This window comes from Plasmodium sp. gorilla clade G2 (assembly GCF_900097015.1).
Source record: "Plasmodium sp. gorilla clade G2 genome assembly, chromosome: 4".
NCBI classification, from domain to species: domain Eukaryota; phylum Apicomplexa; class Aconoidasida; order Haemosporida; family Plasmodiidae; genus Plasmodium; species Plasmodium adleri (nom. inval.).
This window is the reverse complement of record NC_041696.1, coordinates 879,996-904,156: the sequence shown is the minus strand read 5'-3', so window position 1 is coordinate 904,156 and position 24,161 is coordinate 879,996. Positions and strand designations below refer to the sequence as shown.

The 24,161-nt window shown below is 24.6% G+C and overlaps 1 protein-coding gene and 3 pseudogenes across 1 annotated transcript, besides 3 other annotated features; all 4 read right to left on the bottom strand.

Annotated features, from left to right (window-relative positions):
- Window positions 1-417: 417 nt before the first annotated feature.
- Window positions 418-1,379, bottom strand: PADL01_0420250 (annotated as a pseudogene).
- Window positions 418-1,379: a sequence feature (rifin, pseudogene).
- Window positions 1,380-3,645: 2,266 nt separating this feature from the next.
- On the bottom strand, window positions 3,646-4,577 carry PADL01_0420200 (rifin PIR protein, putative; the record flags this gene model as incomplete). The annotated part of the gene is made up of 2 exons (XM_028685323.1): window positions 3,646-4,224; window positions 4,494-4,577. 2 exons carry the CDS (start codon window positions 4,575-4,577, stop codon window positions 3,646-3,648), a joined length of 663 nt encoding a protein of 220 aa, XP_028536833.1.
- Window positions 4,578-8,680: 4,103 nt separating this feature from the next.
- PADL01_0420100 lies at window positions 8,681-9,889 on the bottom strand (annotated as a pseudogene).
- Window positions 8,681-9,889: a sequence feature (erythrocyte membrane protein 1 (PfEMP1)-like, putative).
- A 4,464-nt stretch (window positions 9,890-14,353) lies between these two features.
- On the bottom strand, window positions 14,354-23,734 carry PADL01_0420000 (annotated as a pseudogene).
- Window positions 14,354-23,734: a sequence feature (erythrocyte membrane protein 1, PfEMP1, putative).
- Window positions 23,735-24,161: the final 427 nt, after the last annotated feature.

The following is a 24,161-nucleotide window of genomic DNA, read 5'->3' as shown; positions in this document are numbered from 1 at the left end:
TTTGTTGTATTCGTTTTTATTTCCTATAGTTTTAATAAAGCATAAATATTTATATAATAAATATATATATATATATATATATATATACAATATTGTACCAATTTTATGAAAGATCATTACCAATTAAAAACATATATTTATATTATATTTTATGTTATATATATATATATATATATATATAATTATTTTTTGAATAATATTTCTATTTAATACAAGAAATTGTAATAATAAAAAAATTATTAATTAATTAAATAACACAATATATAATGAATAATTAACAATATAAGAAAATAAAAAATATATATAATTTTTATACATATAAAAATGTTTATTATAATAATATGAAGCAAGGTATTTAAAAAAGAAAAAAAAAAAAAAACTACACTAAGCTATATAATAAAACAACATATGATATATCTATTCGTTTAATAATTTTATATATTGGAATTTTATTTTATTTTTTATCCTTCGATGAGTTAAAATTAAATAAGTAATTACCATATAAACAACGAAGTCTATTATAAAAATAGTGTAACTAGCACTTGTTTCTTCTACGATAGCTATGTTTCCTACTTTCATAGATACTGTTTTAGAAGCAACAGCACTCGTAATAACGTTCTCAGAGTCTCGTACAACATATGACACAATAGTTTGTACATTTCGTTCTATAAACTTCATAGTTCAAGAATATTCTGTTCCAGTCATAGAGCAAAGAAGAATATTTGTATCAGAACTAAAACCCATACACTTTGTTGTATATTCAACTTTGGCTGTTCCACATATGGGAGATTCATCATTGTAATTTCTTGAATTAAAAAACGATATCAATACCTTACAACTATGGTGCGCAGGTCAAATTCTCATATTATTTCTAAAATAACTTTAGCAATACAAGAAACCTCATCCTGATCTATGGAAGCACTTTCAGAAGAAAACAAAGCAGAATTTGTCCACTGATTTACAGCAAGTGGACCAAATAATCCAACAGTTGATTAAATACTTCCTAAACTAAACCCACATTACAAACAAACTTTTTCAACTTTATCTGCTAATGATTTTTCGCATTTTCATGTAGGAATGGAGTCATTTTGTATATCATTTTGTATTGTAGATATTTTCTATTAATTGTGTTTCAATTTTGTCTTTTTAAAATAATTTTTTGCATATCCTCTACACGCTTTTCTTTATATCGTTTTCGTGTTATTTTGTAACCTTTCTTTCTATTCTTCAAAAGGTTGTTCTGTATGTTTATAAAATTGTTGCAACACTTCTTTTATTTTTGTGTAGTTATCATAATTTGGTTTTGCGTTTATGTGTAATTCATACATTATTGTGTGTGCTCTTATAGGTTTTGTATTTTGTATATGAGTTGTGTTGTAATGGCCTTTATATTATTTTCCTATAAGAAATTATATATATATATATTATGATTAAATATAAGTTATGTTACTCATATATAATTATATATGTATGTTCTTATAATAATTATTATTAGATGAATTGATATGAAGATTAATAATAACATATTCAATGGCATGGAACCAAAATAATATAAAGTAATAGAATATCATTTTTATTGTTGAAGGTATAATATTTTAAGATTAAAAATTAAAACATAACAAAATATATAACTTTTTTAGTACTTCAAATATCTTAATTAATATATTATTATATTTTTTTATTATTAGGAAAAAAAAAAGGCACAATTATGGTTCCATTATATATAGGGTTTTATTCCAAAATTAATTACCACCTTTTTAGAAATATATATATATATAATATAGTTTGACATTTTTTATATTTTGTTTAATTTATAATAAAATTTAATTTAACATCATGCGATAAATTATAAATGAAACTCATTTTTATACATTCAAAAACACATTATTATATTGTAACATATAATGTCATTTATAACATGAATGGTTTTATTTTAAACAAAATAAAAACCGTCTAGAACACTAGATGTTCTAGGTTATTATTATGATGATTAGAACGCTTCTTAAATATTAAATATAAAAGACACAAAATTAATATATATTATTGTATTATTGTATTTATATAAATATAACAAGAAACAAATTACAACATAATATGAAATATTAAACTAAATACTAATAATAATATATATACATTAATCATTTAATTTTGTTATTTTTTTGTTCTTAGTTTTATTTACTATTATATGTTTCTGTGTAATGTATTTTTCGTATTATAAATAAGAATATTATTCTTTTATAAAATATATATTTAAAAAAAGATTTTTTAATTTTTATTTTCCACTTAAATTATAATTATATTTCCTTTGAAAAACTTAAAGAAAAAACAAAAAACATATATCATATAAAAATGCTATGTTTTTTGTAGTGTTATATAATATTTATATTATATAAACGTTTTAATTTTATAATTAGTAAGTTGTAAAATATTTTTTATATAGTAAAACAAGAGAAAATATAGTATATGTAATAAATCTATGTCTTATAATGTTACGATAATAAAATTATTTTGTTCTTATTGTGTACTAGAAAATACACTTTAAGTAATTACGTTACAGTTCTTCATGTTATATATATATTGAAAAGGAATTAATAAAATATTCATAGTAATAAATACATATTCAAAACATAATAGGTTTTGAATATATATATAAAATAAATAAATAATTTTAAAATGAATTCATAATATTTTTAAATACTTTTTTTTATTTTCTATAATAATTGTAAGTGCGAGTATGAAAATGGAGAGAGAGAAAAAAAAAAACAACCAAAACAGAACATATATATTTTAATTATAATGCCATATATTATTTATTTATTATTTTTTTTTTATTATTTTATAAAATTTCATTTTCTAACATGATATGAAATAATTGATATAGGTTGAATTTTATTAATTAATAATTTTAACAATATATATAAAATTTTAATTTAAATTTAAATTTTGTTGTAGATATTGTCGAACAATTGTATATATATATATATATATATTTAAATGCGTTTGATATGTAATAATAATTTTTTTTCAAATAAAATTAGAACAAGTTATCCTTATATTTATTATACTATATATATATATATATATATATAAGAATCACATATTTTATTATTTTTAATATCCCAAATGTTTCATATAATTAAAACATTCTTAAATATATTAAATGGCTCTTAATATTTTCTAAGTAATAATGAAATATCTTTTTCATATTAATAATTAAAAACAAAAAAATATTAATAATAATAATATTTTATATTATACACGATATTAAAATCCAATTTATATTATAAAAGCAACATGGTATTAATGTTAAAGAATATTATAATAAAGAAAAATTATATTTGTTTGTATTAATTTATCATATATATATATATATATATATATTTATATTTATATGTGCAATATTAATAAGGTATTTGTTTTATTGCATATTTAATGAAATAATATTTAATACGATCAATTTAATATAAATATATATATTTATGTACAAAAACATTAAATAAGTACATAAGGATAAAAAAAAATATAAAAAAATAAAATATAAAAATTTAATAATTAAAAAAGCCTCTTCCTGATAGAATGCTTATATATACAACAAGAATAACATAATAAAATAAATAATTTCATAAAAATAAAAGAATATATTACTTATTTCAATAATTTTTTATACTTTAGTTTTTTCTTCATTTCTGTTTTTCTACGATGAGGTAAAATTAAATAAATAATTAAATGTATAAGAGCTATACACATTACTACTATGGCCAAAATAAATATTGGATTAGTAAAAATAGCAGCAACACTTGTTTCCTTACTCAAAACAGATTTTTCAGCAGTTTTAGCAGCGGCAATACCTTCGAATTTAACTTTATGTACATCTGTACCTATTTGACTTGACATAAAACACTCAGAAGTACAAGGACATCTCTGAAGAGCATTAGCTCTACAAATTGTTTCTTTTCCACTCATAACAGCCTCAATAAGTACATTGGGACAATTATGCGCTTTTACAGTAATCACAGTTATAATTTTATCCCCAAATAAAATATCGATAACAGTTATTTCTTTTAATTCATAAAGAACTGAAGCAATACCCTCTTCAAAGGCAGCATCAGTAGACCTTTTAACAGCCTTCCCATATAAAGAACTTTTGCCTAGCAAACCCAATTCTGGAAGCGTGCTACCAAGTATACCTCCACATTTCAAACAAGTTTTTTTCAACTTTATCTGCTATCGAATTTTCACGAACACACATAAGTATATCCTCAGTAGATATATCAGAATGTAATGTAGAGAACTTTTCTATTCATTTTTTTTCTATTTTGTCTTTTAAAATAATTTTTTGTATATCTTTATCACATTGTTCTTTACATATTTGTCGTTTATCATTCATATGTTAATCGTATTCTTTAAATGGTTGTGATGTACGATCATCAAATTGTTTCATCACTGTTTCTTTTGCGGATCATTATAATAATTTTGTGGTGCATACAACTCACATTCGTACAATATTCTATGTGGTTTTGTTGGTTTAGATTTTTGTGTATATGATGTAATGTAAAGGTTCTTTTGATTCTTTGCATATAAAAAAAGTATATATATATATATATATATATATATATATATATATACTATTATATATTATATTTAGTTATAATTTTTTGTTGATTTTATATATCTTTTTTTATAAGTATATATAACATATTTTTATATAAATGCCATATATATATACATATACATATATATATAAGTTATATGAATATATATAGATGTCATTGTTAGATATAAATTATGTTAACAAATGTATATATAATTATATACATAGATGATTATTATTATTATTATTATAGTCATTATTATATATATACATTACATGATGATAATAACAATATATTTAATGGAAAACCAAACAATAATCATATATTAAAATATTGAAGTTTTATTTATTATTTTTTTTTTTTTTATTGTTATTCTTATATTATTTTATGATGATATTTATGACTAAATAATTAATATATAATACTTTATTTTATTTTGTTAAAAGAATTACATGTTTTTAATTTAAAAAAAATTGTTATAAGATTATAATAGAATAAACAATTATTTTTCCATTATGCAAATATAGTTTTTTACTGAATCCATATTTGTCCTTTTATTTAAAACACAGAAAAAACGAAAAAAAAAATAAAAAAAGAAAAAAGAAAATAATTAATTAAAATTAAAAAAAAAAAAAATAAATAACATAAAATGTTTTACATTCTTTTATAATTTTTAATTTTAATTTATTATAAAATTTAATTTTGTCATACGATAAACTTTATAATTGTAATTGTTTTATTTTTTTATACATTTTCATAAGATGTAATACTAAGGTAACAAGTAACATTATATTTATTGTTGTAAAATATATGCGAATGTGTAGAGTAATAGTTGTTAAAGGTGTACAAAATATATATTAGGATGTTTTAGTATATTTATACTAAATACATATTTCAAGATATAACTTTGTATTATTGCAATTTTATAAAAGAATTAACAACATTGCATATCATAATAAATCATATGACAGAAACATAAAAATAATAGTAAATATATATCATAATAATTTAATTTTAGTTTTTCTTTTGTTATTTTTTTTATTCTAAAATTTATTGTATGTTATACGTTTCTGTATAATTTATTTTCTTTTTTTTACAAAGAATAATAAGATTAATATTATTATTTTTATATTATACAAAAATAATATTTGAAAGATTTTAAAACATTTATTTATTATATGGATATTAAATGATATAATTAAAACAAATATTAATATATATTATTATATAAAACTTAAAGGAAACAATTAATGTAAAGAGAAAAAAAAAATATATATAATAAAATACTATAAGGCTTAGTTTTATGTACTATTATACGTTATAGAAATATATTCTATTCATAATTTATAGATTGTATGATTTTTATAATATAATATATATTTTATAAACAATTTAAAAATATTATAGTATTTTAGAATTTATTCATACATTAATTGTATATAACTATGTATATTAAAAATTACAGTTATTTATAATTGTATTATATTAATTGTTATAATATATATATATATATATATGCGAAGTAAGAGGACATTATATATAGTAATTATTATTATAAAAAATAATATAATTTTATATTAATACATAATTACGAATTATAAAAGAAAAAATTCATAATATATATAACAAATTTTTTGTATATGGAATAATTATGAGTAAAAAAAAAAAAACAACATGAAAAATGGAAAAATAAAAAAATTTATTATAATACGATAGAGGAGTTTTAAAAAAATATATTTGTATTACTTTAGAAACGTACTTTATGTAATATCATGTGGTATAAATAAGCGACTGATATATTTAATAAATTATTAGGTACATTGATATTATTAAAATTAAATTTTTGATTCAGGAATTCTTGATGAATAGTGTCCAATAATTATATATATATATATATGTTTTTTGCACTATTGAAGGAGTAATAAGGAAATATATTTTTTTTATTTTTTTATTTTAATAAGGAAAGAGAAATATAAAAAATAAAATATAAAATGTGAATTATAATATGTTATCCTATATACAGTATAATAGTGGAACATACTACTATATATATATAATATTATAAAAAGAATAATTAAATATTAAGGATGAATATGAAAAATTATAATTGTATTTATTCATGTTAATTTATATTATATAAACCTAATATTTTTTTTTTTTTTGAAAACTTTTTCAAAATAATATAAAAATAAATTCGTTAAAATTATAGTATTATATATAGGGGTTTATTTGTAAATGTATAACATATAATTATATATATATACAAGTATTATTACATTTATTATATATATAATTTTAATATTATGCTTATTATATATATATAACGTCTTAATATTATATAATTTCGTAATATATATATAGCAGTTTAATGTCATAATTATTATATCCTACATAAATAAAACAAAAAAAATATATTTTATTTTTTTTTTTTCTATTTATACCAAAATGAAAAAAATTATACAATTGTACAACGCCAAAAATATATATATATATTATTCTATAACGATAATAATAGTATTCGACAACAACAAAAAAGGTATATGTGTATATATATAATATAATATAATATAATATAATATAATATAATATAATATAATATAATATAATATAATATAATATAATATAATATAATTTTTCATCATACATTTTGATGCATTTCTTTGATGGTTATATATATATTTTGTTTGATACTTGGATATTAGATTTAGTTAAGGGCATATGTATGTTGAATACATATTGGTTGTATAAGTATATATATATATATATATATATATATATATATATATGTTCAAATATTTATATCTATTTTGAATTGGTTACACATATACTTTTTTTTTTTTTTTTTTGCGAATTTTGCATTTTTTTTTATGAAAATATACTGAACATATATATATATATATATAATTATTATATACAACTATGTAAAGTGATCATTATAACATAATAATAGTTGTTTAGTTGTTATGGTTATTATATTCGCTTTCTCTGTCTCTCTCTTTTTCTCTATATTTTATTTATTTATTTTATATTTTTTCTTTTCAATATAAATATAACTTATTTCTATACAATAATACATAATAATATTACTATTTTTTCTAGTATGAAATATGGTATATAACAAATATGTATGATGTATTCTATATGTATTCCATAGATAAATACACATATATATATATTATTTTTTTTTTTTTGATAAATTTTAATAATTTTTTTATTGTATAATATGTAAATCTTACATGTGAATATAATATTTGTATATTTTTGATAATATGTATTAGGCTTTTTTTGGTTTTTTTTTTTTATTTTTTATATTACATGTAAATATATTTGAATATATTTACTATATATGTATTTGATAATATATATTGGCATTTATATATATATATATATAATTTTTCTTTTTTTTTTTTTTTTTGTACATATAGATGTATATTAAATATATATATATAATTTTTTATTATTATTATTTTTCTATAAATATATATTGGAGAAAGAAAAAAATAAGAATTATTTTCTTTTTGTTTATTCATTAAATATTATTTTCCTGTTAATAGTTTTTGCTATTTTTTTTTCTTTTTTTGATAAATGTTTTTTTTCATTTTATTAATATTTTATATTAATTTTTTTTTTTTTCTGTTAATAATTGTTTTGTTTATGTTTTTATAAATATTGTTTTTTCATTTTATTATTATGTTATATTGAAAATTATTTTTCGTTCTTTATTTTTTTTTATTTTTGACTATATAAACTAATTTTATTTTAATAATAAAAAACAATATAATAAAATTATAAAAAAAGTAATAGTAAAAATAAGACAAGAAAAATACATAAATATATATATAAATAAAATTGAATATAAAAAAAAAAATAATAATAATAAAATAATAAATAAATAAATATAAATATATATATGTATTCACACAATAATTTTTTCCTATTTTTTTGATATATTTATGTCTTGTTGTTTGTCATTCAAATTATTAAGAACAGATGCTTCTATTTTATTAATTTCTGTATATATATTATGGTCTTTATCAAAAGAATTATTCCTTGTTTCATATCTTTCATTATAATTATTTTCTATATCCTCAAAAATTATACGAATTCTCCAAATAATCGTTATCACGTGGTATATTATTATTTTCATCAAATTGTATATCCATAGATATATTTGATCGTAACGTATTTGTACGAAATCCATTATTTTGAGTTGCAAGATCATTAGGAGGAATATTTGTAGATCTAAGATGTTCAACTGATGTTATATCATTACGTTCATGTGTATTTTCATTAATCATATTATAATTTTCATCATTAATTCTATTAATATCGTCATGAGTTGATGTATACAATAGATGTGTTTTATTTTGGTTATTCCATTCTTCATTCAATTTACCTAATATTTCTTCTTTATTATTCCATTGGTTGAACATATCTCTATGTCTATCTAACCATTTATCATATAAATCCAATTGGTTCAATATAGGATCATCATATATTTGTTTTGCAAAAATATTGGAATTTGTTTTTTTCGTATATTTTGTTCCATATAATTCATTTTCTTTTCGTTTTAACAACTCATCATATATATCAATATCATTATCACGATTTAACGAATCGTTAATAAGATCTATACCACTATATAGATTTGGTGACACATATGTCGCAGTATTAGTGGTAATATTATTTGGTATATTCCAATTAATATTATATATAATTTCGTTATCATCACTATATAATTTTCTATCTTGAATGGATGTAATAAAAGGTTTTTCCTCATTACTGACATCTAAAATATTAGGTTCGATATTTTTATATATATCATCATCAATGATATTTTCATTAGGTAAATCCTCTGGTATATTTTGTATATATTGTGAAATAAAATCATGTTTCATTTGATTCCATTCTTCATCTGTAAGTTTATTTGTAGATGTATCACTACTATGCTCCATATTATTATCAATATGTATATTTTCTGCATCATGTGTTGATTTACTACTAGGTTTTAGTACCACTTCAATTAAAGTTTTATATTTAGGTGATTTATACCCATATATATCATTTATATCCATTTCTTCATATTCACTTTCGGACGAGGAAGTGGTGACATCAGAAGAAGATATATCACGAAGATAATCGTCCGGTTCGTCTCCTTCAACATATATGTATGTTCTTCCTTTATAACGACCATAGGGCACATATCTATTTGTCGATGTTTTTGTCGGCATCGCCTCATCATTTTGGGGTATATTAAGCACACGAAAAATATCCGTAGAGGCAGTCGGGGTTTTTTTCTACAAAAAAAAAAAAAAATATATATGTCGGTTTAGATATATATATATATGTATGTGAATATATATATATATGTATTTGTGTGGGTATGTATGTATGTAAATAAATATAGGTAATTGTTTTTTTTTTCTCATTTTTTATTTTAACTTAATTTTTCTTTCATAAAATTTCTCATTTTTTATTTTAACTGAATTTTTTTCTCATCATTTTTATTTAAATGAATTTTATTTTCAATTTTTTTCTGATAAAATTTCTCATTTTTATTTTAACTCCATTTTTTTCTCATGATTTTTATTTAAATGAATTTTATTTTCAATTTTTTTCTGATAAAATTTCACATTTATTATTTTAAATAAATTCTTTTTATATTTTTTTTTTAAATAAATTCTTTTTATATTTTTTTTTTAAATAAATTCTTTTTATATTTTTTTTTGATAAAATTTGTCATTTTTTATTTTAACTCAATTTTATTTTCAATTTTTTTTTTTTTTTTTTCTATTTATAAAAATTTTCATTTTTATTTTTATTTTCAAATGTGTTAAATTTTTTTTTTTCTCTCTCTGAATTTTTTTTTTGAATATTTTAACTTTATTCTATATATATATAATTTATTTCTCTTCACATATATATTAAAACACAAAAAAATCCCCACATACACAAACACGTATACCCACATATATACCACACGTATATATACCACACGTATATATACCACACGTATATATACCACACGTATATATACCACACGTATATATACCACACATATATATAGCACCACATATATATACCACACGTATATATATAACCACCACATATACCCCCAGCCCGCGAAGATGTATATCCCCCGTGTGTGGGGGGGGGGGCTCGCGCACAAATATCTACAGCTTTACATATATGTATGTTGGATATATATTGATATATAGAAATAGAAACACATACATATACGCTTATATGTATATATAAAGTGTATATGTATGCATTTGTATTTCTATATCACGAATATATATGTTGAACATATATATATGTAAAAGTTCAGATATTTGTGTGTCCGGATATATATCTTCGTGGGATGTATATGTGTGGGATATATATATATATGTGTGAGTGGGGTTTATATATATGTGTTGGGGTTATATATATATGTGTTGGGGTATATATATGTGTTGGGGTATATATGTATATATGTGTAGGGTATATATGTGTAGGGTATATATGTGTAGGGTATATATGTGTTGGGATTTATATATAAATATATAGATAGGTAATTTTTTTTTTGACTTTCTTTTTTTTTCTATTAAAATTTTTTTTCCTTTTTTATTTTAAGAGAATTATATATATATATATATATATATATATATATATATATATATTTATTTTAACTCCATTTTTTTCAAATGATTTTTATTTAAATGAAATGTTTTTATTTTTTTTTTTCATAAAATTTCTCATTTTGTATTTTAATTACATTTTATTTTCTTTATTTCTTTTTTTTTTTTTTTTTTAATTATTTTCTGATAAAATTTCTCATTTTTTATTTTAACTAAATATTTTTTCTACATTTCTATTTTTTTTTTTTTTTTTAACTGAATATTTTTTGTGTATTTTTTTTTTATTTAAAATAATTTTCAGTTTCATTTTTATAATGAAATGTGTGAAATATTTTTTTTCTCTCTCTCTTTTTATTTTTTTTTTTATTTCAACAAAATTATTTCTATATATTCCATTTTTTAACAAATTTTTTTAACTATATATTTATTCTTTTCTATTTCAACAAATGTTTTCCTATATATTCCATTTTTTAATAAAGTTGTTCCCATATATATTCTTTTGTATTTCAACAAATGTTTTCCTATATATTCTTTTTTATTTTAACACAATTTTTTTTCTATATAATTTCTTTTTAACACATTTGTTTTATCTATATATTCCTTTTTTTTTAATTCAACAAATATATATCAATATATTCCTTTTATTTTAACACATTTGTTTTATCTATATATTCCTTTTTTTTTATTTAAATGTCAACAAATTTTTTTATCTATATATTCCTTTTTTCTTTTTAACATATTTTTTTAATTATATATTCCTTTAATTTTAACCAAATTTTTTTATCTATATATTTCTTTTTTTATTATTTCAACTAAATTATTCCCATATATTATTTTTATTTCAACAAATATGTTCCAATATATTCTTTTTATCTCAATAAATTTGTTTTTATATATTCAATTTTTTTATTTCAACTAAATTATTTCTATATATTCCATTTTTTATCAAATGTGTAACTATATATTCCATATTTTAACACAATTTTTTTAACTATATATTTGTTTTTTTTTTATTTTAATTATTTTCTTATAAAATAATTTCTCATTTTTTATTTTAACTGAATTCTGTTTTTATTTCTATTTAAAAACAATTTTCATTTTCATTTTTATATTGAAATGTGTAAAATGTTTTTTTCTCTCTATCTTTTTTTTTTTTTTTTTTTGCTATATATTCCTTTTTTATTTTAATAAATATATTTATATATAGTTATTATTTGAATAAATATTTTTATCTATATATTTCCTTTTTTTTATTGTAACAAATTTATTCCCATATATACTTATTATTTCAACTAAATTCTTCCCATATTATTCTTTTTATTTTAACATATTTATTTCTGTATATTCCTGTTTTTTATTTTAACACAATTGTTTTATCTATATAATTTCTTTTTTTTATTTCAACTAAATTGTTCCCATATATTTCATTTTAATTTCACCACATTTATTTCTATATATTTCTTTTTTTTAATTAAACATATTTGTTTCTATATTCCTTCTTTTTTATTTCAATAAATTTATTTCTATATATACTTATCATTTCAACTAAATTATTCCTATGTAATTTTTATTTGAACATATTTATTTATCTGTATATTTTTTTTTTTTTTCTTTCAACTAAATTATTCCTATATATTTCTTTGTTTTATTTCAACAAATTATTTTTCTATATAATATTTATTTCAACAAATATTTTTTCCTATATATTCCATTTTTTAACAAAAGGTTTTTCCAATATATTTCTTTTTTTTTTAACACATTTTTTTAACTATATAATTTCTTTTTAACAAATTGTTTTTCCATATAGTTCTTTTTTCTATTTAAAAGAAATTTGTTTTTCTATATATTCCACTTTTTAACAAATGTGTAACTATATATTCCATTTTTTAACAAATTTATTCCAATATATACTAATTACTTCAACTAAATTCTTCCCATATATTTATTTTTTTTAACAAATATATTTCCATATATACTTATTATTTCAACTAAACTGTTCCTATATATTTCTTTTTTATTCCAACAAATTTTTTTAACTATATATTCCTTTTTTTTTATTTCAACAAATGTGTAACTATATATTTCATTTGTTAACATAATTTCTTATCAATATAATTTCTTTTTAACATATTTCTTCTTATATATTTCTTTTTTTTTATTTCAACAAATATCTTCCTACATATTCCATTTTTTAACAAATTTTTTTAACTATATATTTCTTTTTTATTTCAACAAATATATTTCTATATATTCTTTTTTTTATTTAAACAAATTATTTTTATATGCACTTTTTATTTCAACAAATATATTTCTATATATACTTATTATTTCAACAAATATATTTCTATATATACTTATTATTTCACTAAATTTTTTTAACTATATATTCCATTTTTTTTTTAATTATTTTCTCATAAAGTATGTTCTCAATTTTTATTTTATTTTAACTGAATTTTTTTTTTATATTCTTTTTTTCATAACATTTCTCATTTTTTATTTTATTTTAACTGAATTTTTATTGTGTATATTTTTTTTTTCATAACATTTCTCACTTTTTAATTTTATTTTAACTTAATTTTTTTTTATATTCTTTTTTTTCATAACATTTCTCATTTTATATTATATTTTAATTGAATTTCTTTTTATATTCTTTTTTTGATATGATTTCTCATTTTTTAATTTTATTTTAACTGAATTTATTTTATTTTTTTTTTATTTAAGAAAATTTATATTTCTTTATATATTTTGAAATTTCTGAAATTATTTTATTTCTTTTTTTCTTTTATTTAAAAAAAAATTTCTTATTTTTTAATTTTATTTTAACTGAAATTATTTTATTTCTTTTTCTTTTATTTAAAAATAAATTTTCTCATTTTTTTATTTATATTTTTAAATTTTTCTGAAATTTTTTTTTCATCTATATATATTTCTTTTTTCTTTCAACAAATTTATTCTCATATATTTATTCAACAAATATATTCCAATATATACTTTTTTTTTTTTTTATATATATATCTAATTTCTTTTTTCCTACTATATCTCAATATAAATATAAAATACATATATATCCACATATAAAAACCCACACACATAAATATACATAAAACCCACACAAAACACACATATATTTCTCCTTACCTTCAACCATAAATACACTATTCCAGCAAAACCAATCCCTATAGCCCAAGGCACTACCGTGGGCGTGACGAATTTGTTGATAATGTCGGTTGGGTTGGTGGTGGGTATAACACTAGGTTGTGACGGGATTTTACCACTTTTTGGGGTTGAGGCTTTTCCAGGTGACAGGGGTTTACCACCTGCAGGGGTTTTACCACTAGGCCCTGCTCCTCCACCACCTGTTGATGTTCCAGGCCCCACTTTCCCAGGTTGTGAATGCGTACCACCACCTGCCGAACCACCACTATTACCACTATTACCAGGTTGAGGAGGTGCAGCAGGAGGAAGGGAACCACTTTGTTTGGTATCATCACTAAGCATATCTTTTAGTATATTCAAAATATTTTTTGCACGTTCTCTTGCTAATTGTACAGCTGGCAGAATTTTTTTTGCAGCAGTATCAATGGCTTCTAATGTTCCAAAAGCACCTAAAATTGCAGCATCAGGCGCATAAGTTGAAACAGGCCCTTTTATTTTTTCTAACATATCTCCAGCAGAAGTCGCATAAGTTGTAACAGGATCTTTTACTACGTCCCACAAACTAACTAAGGTTTCTTTAGTCTTATCAATGGCATATGGAAAGTCCTTTTTTGAACTTTTTGGATCTGGTGATGCCTGCCCGGGTCCCCCCTGACCACTACCATTTGGACCACTTGTACTACTACTAGAACTCGAACTACTCGAACTACTAGAACTACTTGAACTAGATGACGACGAAGAAGAAGAGGAAGCAGCACCACTAGGGGTACCAGGGACATTTGTGGGAGTAGCCGGGGAGTTAGCCGAGGCGGGGTTACCATTAGTGGGATCAGTAGACGAGGGGTTAAAAATAACTTGAGTGTTTGCTTGTCCTCCTCCTGGATTATAAAAACTATTAGGGCCTGGACCAATATCTGGTACTGGTTTCGCCGGCTTAGTCGCCTCCACACACGTACACTTACTCTCGTGGTCATGCGGGTAATTTCGAAACGCATACTCCGACTTACCACTAGTTGTTGAAAAATCATTTTGTGTATTTACACAATCACTTATGTATCCTTCTTTTGTCAAATATTTTCCAGCACTAGAATACTCGGTATTGGTACCACTATTTTGTTTGTCTTTGAGGTAATCGACCACAGGTTGGTCTTCTGGACTAGCACTCTTACTACCACTAGGTTTTGTTGCTTGGGTGTATAAATTTAGATATTTTTTTTCCATTTTGTTCCAATTTTCTTTCCATTTTTGTACTTCCTTTTTATAGTCTTCGCACTTAGTTTTACATACTTTACATTTATTCTCATCATTACATGTTGCTTTGCCACTAGAAGGAGTGGTAACACAACTCGTACACTGTGTTTTTACCTCGTCATAGTGTTTTTTCTGTGTCACACAGTAGTGTTCCCCCCATTCGGTCATCCACCTCAAAAATTGTGGTTTTTTCACAAAATCGGACACTTTGGTTTTACCATCAAATGTGACGTTGGAGTAGGAGTTTTTGGATTCGAGGTTTTTTTTAATATCTGTTTTCATTTCTTTTTTTCCTTCATCATAACTTAAAGCACATAACATCCCTTCCCAAACCTCTTTTTCAATGGAGGACCACCACGTTTTACGATCTGGGGTACCACTTTTAAAAACATCTGCTATTTTCTCTGTTGCAACTTTCACATTATTATTCTTACTATCTTTTTTTGATATATCTGTATCCAAAATTAAATCTCTAAAATCTCCTAACGTATAGAACATAATTCTTTTAAACCCTTCAGGAATATTTCCTTGTTTTAATTGAGAATCCATATTACCATTTTGTTTGTTATCCGTTTTGTATTTTTTCCATAACAAATATGTTTCTAGTGAGGCACATTTCATAACAGCTTCTTTCAAACCATTTGGTATTTTATTACTCAATTCTTTTAAATAATGTATACATAATTTTTGTCTCCTAGCAGACATACAAGGTCCTTGTCCTCCTATAAACTTATTTCCATCACAATTCCAGTTTGCATCCTGTTTATCTTTGCAACCAACACCACTTGTTTTTTTGATTTCATTGTCCTGAATATATTCTTTAATTTTACACTCCTCCTTCTGTGCCACTGGTTTAGTACTAGCGGTGTTACAATCACATTTGTCTTTAACACTTTGTGGTACTTCATCGAGGGATTCGGGTTCACCACTGTTTTGGGACGTCTTAGACACGTCTGTCATGCAATTGCAACCACTGGAACCACTAGTTTTACTATTTTGACACGTTTTTGTTAATTGGGTATTCAAGTAATCACGTGCATCTTTTGCACTGTTTGCCACATTATGGCTAGTATATTTACTTTCTTTTTTATCTTCATCAAATTTCTTTTTTTGTTTTTGATATTGATCATTCCATTTTTGTATAAATTGTTTATATGCTTCACACTGTGATTTACAGGCTTGTTTCTTAGAATCATCTCCATTAGTGCATATGTTTGTTAGACACTTCTGTTGCAACGTGGTAAATTCCCTGGTGTAGTGACCACAGTAATCTTCGCCCCATTCGGCAAACCATCTCAAAAATTGGTATGACGTACCGTGGGTTCGGTTGTCGCCGAGGGGGTAATCATTATCACTAGGTATATCTTTACACGATTTTAGGTCGTCAACACTTTTTTGGGCGCCACCATTTTGTGTCCCACGTGTATATCCACATTTCATTGCGTTCCATACACATTGTTGGTTTTGTTTCCACCAGGATACACGTTCTTTGCTACCCGGTTTTGCGGCTTTTTCGTCATCATCAAATATTTTTTTAAAAATTTCACTTAGTTTTGTTTCTGTTCCATTTGATGGTGGTTCTAAATTATCTGTGCCTATAATAATATCTCTTAAATCAAGAAAACTGTATTTTAACGCATTACATTCACTAACATCATATTTATATTTATTATCATTTTGTCCTTTTGCTTTTTTTTCTTTATAATATTCTCCTAAATTAAATCCTTCAATAGCAGCAAGTTTTATCAAATGTTTGAACAATGTTTCTTCATCTTTAACACCACTATCACCTTGATCGTATTTTCCATCTAGTCCTTTAAAACATATTTTTTGTTTCCTTGGAGGTATATATACATTTTCTGATAATCCACTATTTTTCAAATGGCCAAAGTCTCCATCAGTATTATCCCACTTAATCCCATCTCCTGTCTTTGCCTCATCTGCTGTCTTTTTTAATCCTTTACAATTATTTTGTCCCTTAATTTTTCCATAGTCTTGGTCGTCTTCAACGTATGTTTTGTACCAATCATTACCCTTTACCTCTTCACATTGTTTGTCACATAAAGAAAAAATATCTTCCGTTGTGGAGGTAGTACCAGTACCTCGATCTTTAATTTTTTGTACAACCTCTTGAGTTAATTTATCTATACATTTTTTACATTTTACTCGGTATGGTTTATATTGATCGTCTTTTCTCTTAAATAATTTAGTAAAATCTTCCTTATCGCATCCATTTGCATTTTTTTTTAAATATTCATGAGGTCGTTCATTAACATCTTTGTATTTACCTCGTTGTTCTTGTTTTTGTTTATACTCCTGTGTGTATTTTTCTTTTTGACCATTCCATTCATTCTTTTTAGTTAATAACCAATTATGATATTTTGCACATTGTTTTTGACAAGGTTCACACGTAGAGCCTCCACATAATGTGTTACATGATTTATCCATACATATCGTCTGTAGTTGCGCCATATAGTGTTTCTTCACTTCACAAAAGTTTTCGCCCCATTCGATGAACCAGCGCAAAAACTGATCGTGGGAATCATAGTCAGTGGGTACATCACCAGTGGTAGGACACTTGCCACTGTTTTTACACTGCATGTGTTGCCATATTTCTTTTTTGTTTTGTTCCCACCAGGATTTTCTATCACTCTCTATTTGGTCCTCCGTGGGATCTGTGTTACTACCACTTTCTTTCATGGAGAAAACCTCGTGTATGTGTTTTTCCACTAGCGGCGAGTATCCAGCATTCCACAGATCGGTCCCTTTGACCATATCGCCAAAATCATAGTATGAACGTGTCAGGGCTTTACAAAACGCGTCGTTGCTTCCGCTTGTGGGGCTACTGTAGTATTTGTGTAAATAATGTGACTCCCCTTTTGCTGCATCCATTAATTTACGTTTCAGTTCGTTTTTTGCCTTATCTTTACTACCACTGGTATTTATTGGCGAGAATAACCACCCGATACACATACTGTTCCGTCGCGGAGGGGCAAACACACGTTTACGATCCACTTGATTTTTGACACTCACTGTACTCCATATATCTTTATACTTTTTTTCAGTGCAACCGTATTGTGTAAAACCACTATCACACGGATCGTCTATCTCTGGTGTTTGTTGATCACATTTACATGTATTCTGATACTCCCCATATTCCTTACTACCCAATATCCCTATAAATTCTTTACCTGTACACGAATTATGTGCACAAGCATGTATTAAATAATATATTTCTGGACTATATTCTTTTAGGTCGATACCAGTTTTATTATTTTTCGCTTCGTCTTCTTTCTTTTTCAAATATTCCTTAAAATTCTTATCCCATTCTCCTTTTTTTTTAGATAAAAAATTTTTATATTGGGTACATTTTTGCTCACACTGGCTATCAACTGTTTTACCAGGACCATTACACCCATTCTTCCCGTTACCACATTTCTCCTCTAGTGTTTCCACTAGTTCCTTGTGTTTATCAAAGTAGTCGTCCGACCACTCTTTTGCCCACCATTCAAACTGGTCATCATCCGATATCAGTCGGGGGCAGCTGGTGGCATTACCACTAGGTATGCCACACTTGGCTGCATCCCAAAATTCGGACTCATATTTTTTCCACCATTTTTCTCTAGTGGTAATATTAGTACCACCTGGTATAATAGTACCTATTTTCTCCTGTACTTTATTAATACTCTCAGGTTCCCACAACATATCCCCAATCACCATATGTTTAAAATCATTAAAACTCCTATGTGTTAATCTACATGCTTTATCTTTTTCAGTATCTTCTTTTCCATATTTTTTCCATAACAGTTCTGTTTCTTTCTTAATTGCTTCTTTTAATGCTTTTTTCAAATCAGGTTCTGAACCATTCAGTTTTAACTTGCTATTCCCACTATCATACATATTTGCTATACATAGAGGTTGTGTTCTTGATGGGACACATACATCTGTTGAAACTTGTGAGGATTGATTATTACCATTATTTCTACATATCCATGGTTTTTTTTCTTTATCCTTTTCGAATCCTTCAAAATCTTTAGGGTTACAATCCTTTGCATCTTCAATCCCAGTGCATTGATTTGTCTGAGGAGTTGTTGATGTTGGTTGTTTTTCGCACTCTTCACATATTTTCTTTTTATCATTTTCACTGTTTTTTATCAATGCTTCAGCATAATTATTGTGACTACCTTTAAGTGTTTCACATTTTTTATAGGAATTATCATAATCTTCAGTTTGTATACTTTGGTTTTCTGTTTTAACACTTTCGTTCAAAATACATTGTGCATCCAAATAAGTGTTCAGTGGCAAACCCTTCATCTCATCATCTTTTGCTTTATCTTTATGTTGGCCATAATAAGTTTGTTGTTTCTCCCATTGTTCATTTATTTTATTTCTCAATGTCTCATAACATTGACATAAATCTTTACATTGTGTACAATCCTTTTCACCACTGGAACCTGGTGTCCCACTACTACTTGTGGCACCACTACAGGATTTTTCCACTAATGTTTTGCTCGTCCGCAACATCTGTTCCATATCATGCAACCATTCATTAAACAAATTATAAAACGTCTCAGTGGTATCACCACCGCTAGTGGAGGGACCACTATTTTTGCCAGAACCAGGTTGTTTGTTTTCATCCTCTTCTTTTTTAATACACATATTGTCCTTACCACCAGCTTGTTTTTTACCACTGTTTTCGCAATCCCAATTATTTGCGAACCCTTTGTCTTCACATGGAATTTTTATGGGACAATTTTCGAAACACTTTTTTACTTTGGTGGATTCTTCGGTAAGTATTGTATCTATGGTTATATCTTTAGCTGCGGAACTGCCACTCGAAGTTTTATATGAGACAATTTCAGTATTTTTATTTTGTTTTACGTATGCATCTGCATTTTGTCCCTTTGACTTAAGAGTCAACCATTTAATTTGATGTGTCGAACTAAATTCATTATAATATTTTTTTAAATGTTTCCATTCTTGGTTTTTTCTTTTTACCCATTTATCATAACAAGGACATTTATCATTACATTTTTTTTCAGTACATTGATTTGAACCTGTTGATTGTGTTAATGTTGTACAATCGTTCGATTTCTCTTTCACTTTTTTTTGTTCTTTAAAAAAAGATGTCAACCATTCATCAAAAATGTTTTCAAAATTATCTTTATAATTAACAATTTTGTTAGTTTCACCCTTTTTTACGCACATATCAATGTATGATGCACAATCCCATTCGGTAAAATTTACATTATTAGCAGCAGAATTTGGGACACTATTAATACCATTAAATGATTTCTCACACTCTTCTATGTCCTTGGATTTTTCTACAGGTGTTGTAGGTGCAGTTTTTCCTTGTGTTGGAGTTGATCCCCCCTTAGTTTTACATTCACATGCATCTTTAAAACCTTTGGGTTGGTCTTTAAAAATGTGAGCATCATCAGTATCCTCATTTTTCTTATATTTTTTTTGCGATGTGTCGTTGCAAACCATATATCCTTTCATTGATTGGACAAATTCTTCAGGATCCTTATACTTGTTGTCTTTTTTAAGTTCTTCCATAAATTTGTCATTACCATTTTTTCCATTGTTATATAATGTTGTGTATTGAGTTTTTTGTGTTGTCCATTGTTGTTTCCATTTAGTAACATGTTCTTTATATGCTTCACACATACCTGAACACATACCACACTTATCATTGTCTTTATCACATGGTGCATTATTTTTACACATCATACACTCCTCCTTCACACTGCGGTAATGTTTTTCCAATTGCTTGCAGTAACTTTCATTCCACTCGGTGAGCCATCTCAACTTTTGGGGTATATAGTCGTCGAGTGGTGGTTTTTCACTATATCCACAGTACGCACCTACAAGTGTACCACTAGCTCCATCGATTTTTTCATCCGACGCCGCGAATAAATCGACTATTTGACACTTTATGGCATTCCAAACTTGTTCGCGGTTTGCAACCCACCAGTCTTCTCTAAGTTTGGTATAGGGTTCGTTGTCACCACTATATTTGTCTTGGATACCATTTTGTTCTTTTATTTTCTTGAATATTTCTTTTAAATATTTCTGTAGATTTTCCATATCCGGATTTTTATCCCACAAATCTCTTCCTCTTATAATATCTCCTAAATCGGCAAAACTAGAACGTACAGCTCTACATATTCCGGGATAATCATTTTTGTCACCATAATGGGTTTTTATAAATTCTGCTTCTTTAAATGCTGAAAGTAACACATCTCCAGTAAAGGAATCATTCACCTCTTTGCCATTTTTTCCATTTAGAAATTGTGGGGTACCACCTCTTTCACCTAAATTTTCTAAATTGGAAGTACACATATGTTCTCTTCTAGGAGGCATATAAACCTCAGGAAAAGTTCTATTGGTCGCATCCTTTGTTTTCCATATTCCTCCTATAACGAACCTCACTCTGTCATTATCTTTTCCTGTACATGGGCCTTTATATTCAGTACTACTACGTACATCATTAGAATGTTCGTTAGTTATAGCACATATATTATTATTCAATGTAGTTCCTTGACCCCCTTTGCTATATTTTCCATCTTTTGGATGACCTTTTAAATCGTCAAATTTACCACGACTTTGTGCCCCACGTTTTTCATCTTCCATCACTTGTTTGGCTATATCCATCACGGTTTTGGGACCACTACTAGTGGTGACACCAAGACCGGCACTACCAGGTGACGTGGCCTTAACCGTTTGGCCTGTTATAGTAGGTGATTTAACGTATTTTTCACATAGTGCTTCTGTATCTCTCTTTTTTGTATGTGTTCCTCCTTTGCACATACAGTTATATCGAATATTACTATTATCATTAGAAATATCAAATAATTCTTGGTCAGTGCAATTACCCAGATCTGTACAGCATTCATTCATACTTCTACTAACCGCATCTTTGAAACTTTGTAGTAAATCCATTTTGCTATCATATCCATATTGTGCTTGCATACATGTATTTTTATAATTATTATAATATTCTTTTGACTCATCTAGAAATTTTTTATATATAGTACATACTCCTGTACATTGTGAAGAAGTTTTATTGGGATCTTTACAATTTTGTACCATCAAATCTCCTAGATCTTTTTTTAGTTTACAGAATTCTTCAGACCATTCTTCAAGAAAACGAATACATTGAGATTTCTCACTAGGGTCAATATCACAAGGTTTTTGTGTAGTTGCATTGGTAAAAGTTTTTGTTTGTAAATCTTTTACGATTGTTTTAAAATAAGAACTCCATTCTGTTTGAAAGTTGCCTTTTTGTACCTTTGTTTCAATATTTTTAATTCTACATTGAATTCCTTTAGTTTCATCTTCATCAACAATATCGTCTCCTAAGAATAATGTATGGTAATCTTCCATAGTTCGATACCATTCATTACAAAAAACTTTATGTTCGGTATCTTTATATTTTTCATTTATAAGGTTGCTCAATTTAGTACTTAACCCATCAATCATTTTCTTTTTCATACCAACTGCAACGTGTCCTCTTTGCGTTGCGGGGTCTAATCGACCTTCTATCACGTCTCTTAATGTTTTTCCGCTGATAATTTCATCGTTAATTTCTTGAAGATATTGATCTATTCCTTCAATTAATAGTGCTCTTCTTCGTAAAGGGACATGTATTTCTTTAGACGTTGTTAGACCACAACCAGTAGATGAACTTATACTTTGACCGGCACGATTACTATTGTTTAATTCCTGTATATTATCTTTAATCTTAACTGTTATATTATCACACTTTTCGGATTTTAAAACATCCTTTCCTTTAATATCTATTAGCGGTAATGCATGCTCTTCCCATTTATATGTGTTTTGACCATAACGTTTTAGTTGACCAATGAGTTTATCAAATATTTTTTGTTGTATTTGTTTCCAACCGCAAAATAATTGTTGCTCTGTAGGTGAACCTACATTTTTTTTTACAATGTCTTCATATATTTTCCATTTCCATGCTTTATGTTCTATTTCATATAATAAAAAATTCAAATAATCAAAATACATTAATCTGTTCTTTTTATTGTCCGTTAAATATTGATAATTTCTTAGCATACTGCTTTTCTCATTAGACTGATTTGCCCCCATTTTGACCAAACGTATAAGTGGTAATACATCTCATATATAGTGGCATACCTATACAGTGGCAAAACACCTACATGTAGTGTCAAAACACATACCTACACCCACATATATATATATATACGTATCACTATCTTTTACATTTAAAATATATTAAATATTTGTATTTTTTGCCCACTTTTGCCATTTTTGGTATATTTTCTTTTATATATTGATTTTATAATTATAGGCTGATATGCATCTATTCTTATGCCTATATTTCCTATTTTATATTTGTTCTACTTGTTCTAATTTTTCGTTGTTCTTGTGTCATTTTTATTTTGATGTGAATACTAATATTAATATGAATAATGATATTATTATTAATATTATATTGATATTATTATTATATATATATATATGAATTAAATTATACATATATATACATATGAAA